This window comes from Lottia gigantea (genome assembly GCF_000327385.1).
Source record: "Lottia gigantea unplaced genomic scaffold LOTGIsca_39, whole genome shotgun sequence".
In the NCBI taxonomy this organism is placed as follows: domain Eukaryota; kingdom Metazoa; phylum Mollusca; class Gastropoda; family Lottiidae; genus Lottia; species Lottia gigantea.
This window is the reverse complement of record NW_008709333.1, coordinates 2,364,645-2,372,029: the sequence shown is the minus strand read 5'-3', so window position 1 is coordinate 2,372,029 and position 7,385 is coordinate 2,364,645. Positions and strand designations below refer to the sequence as shown.

At 32.3% G+C, this 7,385-nt stretch overlaps 1 protein-coding gene across 1 annotated transcript in view; it reads right to left on the bottom strand.

The window, feature by feature from the left end:
* The window catches only part of LOTGIDRAFT_163443 (hypothetical protein), a gene marked incomplete at both ends in the record, with an annotated part of 16,700 nt that extends 9,795 nt beyond the window's left edge, over positions 1-6,905 (bottom strand). Inside the window, 3 exons of the mRNA XM_009059517.1 lie at positions 320-435; positions 941-1,090; positions 6,729-6,905. Coding sequence (XP_009057765.1) covers positions 320-435; positions 941-1,090; positions 6,729-6,905 — 443 coding nt within the window. The remainder of the gene's footprint in view (positions 1-319; positions 436-940; positions 1,091-6,728) is intronic.
* Positions 6,906-7,385: the final 480 nt, after the last annotated feature.

Sequence of the window (7,385 nt, the reverse complement as noted above, 5' to 3'; positions counted from 1 at the left end):
TTGCCCCCCCCCCCCCACGCCCCCCCCCCCCGGCCCCCCCGGATATATTACTTGCCCCTCCTGAAAATCAAGGTTGGCTACGGGCCCAAGTGCATGTGCCTTTCTAATCGTCATTGGCATCACGAAAGCTAGCTTCTTTACGGTTTTGTACAGATTTTCCTTGATTCAATCTTAACAATGCTCCATCTTTTACATCATTAGTTAAGCTGTTCACTCCAAATGCATTGATAGATCGTAGGGAAGCTATTTTAATCTTTGACGTGAGTGTCGGTTACTGGCAAATAAAAATAATCATAAGTAGCAAATGTTCTATTCTTACCATTTAGGCTCTGGTCCCACTAGCGTTAATGTTCTTAAAGCCAAACGTTTATGTAAGTTCCATCTTTCAACGGCTACAGCCACGATCAAACTTCCCAGAAACAACATCAATGTGTCCTGAAATTGCAGAATTTGATTTTTTTTGCGCCCCTTTTTCAGGCAAGGAAGTGAACATATTGTGTCCCTGAATGAAATAATGAACCCACCAACACAGTCAGAGTTACATCCGGTGCCCCTTATCCATGATTATCGTAGCCTGTAAACGTTGTGACCCATCGTCAACACAGAATTTAATTGAGCATTTGAACGTCTCATTGTGCAGGCTAAGAAGTTTATTATCTTATTGTAATACCTGAATGAAACGATGAAACAACAATCACAATTAGAATTTCATCTACTGTTCAATAGCTACTCTTACCCTAGTTCCCTAGTCAAGGCTGACCCTCCTATTCTACGGGTTTCTGTGGGTGGATATCGTCTAAACCAATATTATTTGAATCAGATAACAATTTCGTTTCCTTTCTGTTTTTAGCCTCCTCTGTAATCTCGCAAGTTTTCTACCACAGTCGTATTCTAATGGCGTTAACCAATCAAAGTGTTAAAGGGTTTTGTAGTAGCCTACCTTGACATAGCTGCTGCACGTGTCCTTAGCTGACATCACTCCCCATAGTGGAAACAGGACTACAGGGAGAAGGGAGGTAACTGCTAGTGGTATAATCTCTGTTATCCAGTATATTGCTATTAATAGCACGCAATAGGCACATCTTGAAACCTGAAATATGCGAAAACACAATACGTGAAGGATTTAAACAAAATGTAGTATCTACGAGGTCGGTTGGAACACTTACTTACCCCCACAGAAATGAGGCTGGTCCTGCTTTCGCCCACCCTTTTTCAAATTTCTTATCATTGGGATTATAAATGTTTGGTACTGTCAGCCCCTTTGATAATCTCGTCTTAATGATTCGTAGAACGCCACTGACAAAACATTATAAGCTAGGGCTATTTACCACGGAACCCAATAATAATTTGATATGTTCAGGTCAAAGATGATTGGTCACCTGTGCCGCAGGAATCATTTACACAATTTTCACGATTTGTCCAGCAGACAAAGAAAAAACATTACTCGGGCCCATTCAATGTATTCACTTTCGGACTAAGAAGCGACTGTAAAACATGACTTATTTGATAAGTTTGCAAAATGATGTTTTGTCATATCTTGAGTTACTAGGATGAGTGCGTTGAGATGAGATGGGTTTCGAATTAATTGCTCTATCAACCTCGGTGAATTATTAAATATTTAACTTTATGACTCGTCATATTCTTGTCTGACAGGGATAAAGTCCACAATACTTTCCAGCATAAACAATCTGACGTCTCGTTCGTCTGTCATTTTAGAAAGCGTGTATCACTTACTAAAAGCAATAACACTTGAATGCTGTTAAACATTTGTGTTCAAGAAAATATTTTATAAGATCTGAATTCTATAACACACAATCTTTAATCAAAAGGTGCGAGCACACGACCGGTCTTGGTCGGAGATTTTGGTCGCCGACAAGAGTCATGTCTAGAGTTTTACCGTCTGGCACGGCCATAGTGGATGAAAGCCGACCGGGGGTTGACGTCTCTATCGGTAATACCATACTAATGAATCAAATGTTTCCACAAAACGTGAAGCCTTGTTTTATGAAGATGTTTGTGTACAATTTAATACGTAAACAAAACAGGTAATAGTGACCAATTCGGATGTATTTGAAAATTTAAAGCTCTGATTTGGGAAGATGATTGTTTACGATTTATTAAGTTCGTTTTTTTTTATTGTCAACAAAACTATTACAAACTAGGTTTATAGCGCTGGCATTATATCACATGACACGACCTACTTTAAATACAATACATAAATATATATTACTAAAATTAGATAATGTGGCCGTATAGGTAACACTTCAATAAGCATACTATTATTAGTAAGATCTAACCGACATTTTAACAACGGGTGATAAGCCTCGATAGTTATGTTGATTGATACATGAACATGTTAAAAGAGGTTTTTTCAAACTTTTCATGTGTATCGGGAACACTAATAGCATCAATTTGCACCATTTCAATTGAATGGTGGATCTACTGCAGTAATGATGATACGAATACATAGACAAGGTGACAGAAATCCAAAAACCCAAAAGAAACGGGAGGTGTCTCTCCTGGATAGGAGCCCCTTGAAGTCGAGGGGCTGGGGGATGTCAGGTGAATTTAGATGGCTTAATTATATTTTAAAGACATAGAAGATTAGGGAGGTTAACATTGATAGATGTGACCTTTTCGGAGGTTGATTTTAGTCTTTAATACGTGTAAATGTAAATAGTCTTTAGAACTGTACAAAAATACCCCAAGAAAACCAGGAATTTCTCTTTCTATTTCTATATGTCTTTTCTATATATGGCACGGTATCCAACTTAAAGACGCGGATAATTCTGGACACACATGGATTTGAAGACTTAAATTTCGACGGTGAGCTGTGGACACTATTACCGGTTTGCTTAGCTAAAAAAAAATCCCGTTTCTGAGACTAAAGTATGATTGGTCAAAACAAATGCAAACGTAGTTTGTAATAAGACCAGAAGTAGTGTATCTATATATCTTGTGTTTTTAATGTTACCTGTATGTGTTTCTATACGTAGTTTGTAATAAAATCAGAAGTAGTATATCTATATATCTTGTGTTTTTAATGTTACTTGTATGTGTTTCTAAACGTAGTATGTAATAAAATCAGAAGTAGTATATCTATATATCTTGTGTTTTTAATGTTACCTGTATGTGAATCTAAACGTAGTATATAATAAACCTAGTAGAAGTAGTATATCTATATATCTTGTGTTTTTAATGTTACTTGTATGTGTTTCTAAACGTAGTATGTAATAAACCTAGTAGAAGTAGTATATCTATATATCTTGTGTTTTAATGTTACTTGTATGTGTTTCTAAACGTAGTTTGTAATAAACCTAGAAGTAGTATATCTATATATCTTGTGTTTTTATTGTTACTTGTATGTGAATCTAAACGTAGTATATAATAAACCTAGTAGAAGTAGTATATCGATATATCTTGTGTTTTTAATGTTAACTGTATCTGTTTCTAAACGTAGTATGTAATAAACCTAGAAGTAGTATATCTATATATCTTGTGTTTTTAATGTTACTTGTATGTGTTTCTAAACGTAGTATGTAATAAACCTAGAAGTAGTATATCTATATATCTTGTGTTTTTAATGTTACTTGTATGTGTTTCTAAACGAAGTATATAATAAACCTAGAAGAAGTAGTATATCTATATATCTTGTGTTTTTAATGTTACTTGTATGTGTTTCTAAACGTAGTATGTAATAAACTCACAAGTAGTATATCTATATATCTTGTGTTTTAATGTTACTTGTATGTGTTTCTAAACGTAGTATGTAATAAACCTAGAAGTAGTATATCTATATATCTTGTGTTTTTAATGTTACTTGTATGTGTTTCTAAACGTAGTATGTAATAAACTCAGAAGTAGTATATCTATATATCTTGTGTTTTAATGTTACTTGTATGTGTCACTAAACGTAGTATGTAATAAACCTAGAAGTAGTATATCTATATATCTTGTGTTTTTAATGTTACTTGTATGTGTTTCTAAACGTAGTATGTAATAAACCTAGAAGTAGTATATCTATATATCTTGTGTTTTAATGTTACTTGTATGTGTTTCTAAACGTAGTATGTAATAAACCTAGAAGTAGTATATCTATATATCTTGTGTTTTAATGTTACTTGTATGTGTTTCTAAACGTAGTATGTAATAAACCTAGAAGTAGTATATCTATATATCTTGTGTTTTAATGTTACTTGTATGTGTTTCTAAACGTAGTATGTAATAAACCTAGAAGTAGTATATCTATATATCTTGTGTTTTTAATGTTACTTGTATGTGTTTCTAAACGTAGTATGTAATAAACCTAGAAGTAGTATATCTATATATCTTGTGTTTTAATGTTACTCGTATGTGTTTCTAAACGTAGTATGTAATAAACCTAGAAGTAGTATATCTATATATCTTGTGTTTTAATGTTACTCGTATGTGTTTCTAAACGTAGTATGTAATAAACCTAGAAGGAGTATATCTATATATCTTGTGTTTTAATGTTACTTGTATGTGTTTCTAAACGTAGTATGTAATAAACTCAGAAGTAGTATATCTATATATCTTGTGTTTTAATGTTACTTGTATGTGTTTCTAAACGTAGTATGTAATAAACCTAGAAGTAGTATATCTATATATCTTGTGTTTTTAATGTTAACTGTATGTGTTTCGAAACGTAGTATGTAATAAACCTAGAAGTAGTATATCTATATATCTTGTGTTTTAATGTTACTTGTATGTGTTTCTAAACGTAGTATGTAATAAACCTAGAAGTAGTATATCTATATATCTTGTGTTTTAATGTTACTTGTATGTGTTTCTAAACGTAGTATGTAATAAACCTAGAAGTAATATATCTATATATCTTGTGTTTTTAATGTTACTTGTATGTGTTTCTAAACGTAGTATGTAATAAACCTAGAAGTAGTATATCTATATATCTTGTGTTTTTAATGTTACTTGTATGTGTTTCTAAACGTAGTATGTAATAAACCTAGTAGAAGTAGTATATCTATATATCTTGTGTTTTTAATGTTACCTGTATGTGTTTCTAAACGTAGTATGTAATAAACCTAGAAGTAGTATATCTATATATCTTGTGTTTTTAATGTTAACTGTATGTGTTACTAAACGTAGTATGTAATAAACCTAGTAGAAGTAGTATATCTATATATCTTGTGTTTTTAATATTATGGAATGTTAATGTTAATGAAATGTAGTAATAAACCTAGTAGAAGTAGTAGTAGTAGAAGTAGTATATCTATGTATTTTATTATTGTAATAAATATCATAGTTAATCTTCTCAAGGTCAGTTATTATTGACAAGAAATTGACCAGCTGAGACCATTACCACCAATCTTAGATTAACCTTATAGATCTTATATCAGCTGTTTTATTTATTAAAAAAGAACAGCAGGCTATTCATATTAAAGTCGATGTCCCAGGAGGAAAGTTGCCAATTTTATGACAATTAAAACACAGATTTCACTCGGGGGAAATGTCCAATTGAAATTTTGAATTGACATAAAATTTGACCTCAAACAACATTTTTTTTAAAAATGATGCGTTTGGATAACATAAACTACACAGTTTGATTTGTTGTTTAGGTGAGAAATATCATTGAATTAATGGAAACTTTGAGTTTTTTGCCCACTAAGAACTATGATCGAGAAATGCTTACAATTCGATGTTCAGAATATTAATAACTCTATTTGGGATAGTCACTTTAACAGATCGTTATAATTTTATGTTTTTTATATGCTTTTTATTAGTAAATTATTTCAATTATAAAGATTTTGCTCCGGTTTCCATTGTCACACCATGTATATAATATGTGTGGAAACAGATACATTTCATATAGTCATTATGTTTTGTCCCGTGTTATTTATGTGTTCTGTTTTGAAAGAACTCTTCGTGTAACTAAATACTATCAGTTTTAAATTCATTTTACGACTTGAACTGACGATGTTTTGACACATTTATGTCTTATATATTCCACTCATAAAACATTCTTTTTTCGTTCTGCTCTCTCAACATCTACATCTGTTACTTGTTAGAGTCGTTCAAAAATGGAACATGTTGGTGGGCCGCATCTTCGCAATGTCAAGCTATTACAAACTTTATCTTTACAATGTCAAGCTATTACATACTACATCTTCACAATGTCAAGCTATTACAAACTTCATCTTCACAATGTCAAGCTATTACTAACTTCATATTTACAATGTTAAGCTATTACATACTTCATCTTCACAATGTCAAGCTATTACAAACTATATCTTTACAGTGTCAAGCTATTACAAACATCATCTTCACGATGTCAAGCTATTACAAACTTCATCTTCACAATGTCAAGCTATTATCATTTACGGCTTATACCTTGACAACCATAGTCACCGTTCTTGTATCATGTTTAAAAATGAAGCGATTTGATTGGACTGTACCCTAGAGAATATAGATAATCAGAGGCCTCGAAATAAGACTGAATTGATATGCATTATCTCTGTCGAAAAGATCTGTTTAAACAGAACGCCATTGCACGTTAAAGGAATACAATACCTTGTAAAAGTTGAAAGCAGAATTGAAAGGCGCACATTTAGCTTTAAGTTAGACCTACAAATACAAAGACAGTAAACTCTCTTAACAAACTTCACAGCCTATCTCGACAGCTACACTATAATATGTATGATATAATTATATGCCAAGGTTTTGTATTTGTAATGAAGATAACAACTTACATCATTAGGATGTAGTAAGGGTAGAGGTAACAGGATCAATGGAACCAAGATGGCAAACCACAGAGTGGAACTTTCACGTATAATCCTGAGCACTCTCCGAACAGACATTTTATAATAACAAGTCACGCTTGTGACAGTGGATATACTCAACTTTACTACAGCTATATATTCTGTCATCTTCACAAACCAATAACTACATGACGGTAATAAAATCCCTGACTCCCCGCCTCTCACCTATCATAACTATTCTATATCTTACTCTTTCTCCAGCCTTATATACTTTATTAATATATGTCTGCGAAGCAGATTCGAATAAGAAGCCTATTTCCTATTTCGCCTATACATATTGTGTACATTGTACTAAAGGGACAGGTGCGACATTTTCGATAGTTGATTTTAACCTTGAATATATGTAAATAGTTTTCAGAAATACAAGAAATGTACAAAAATCACATAATTCCTTAAAACATATTCCAAACTAGAAATTTCACTCACTATTTCTATATATGCCTTTCTATATATCACAGAATATCATAATCTATAATACAATGAATAAAGAAATATTATCTACAAAATATAATATAATTTACTCATTCAGAGAGAATGTAACCATGTCAGGATTTCGCTCATTGCACACCGTTATCCATCTTTTATTGG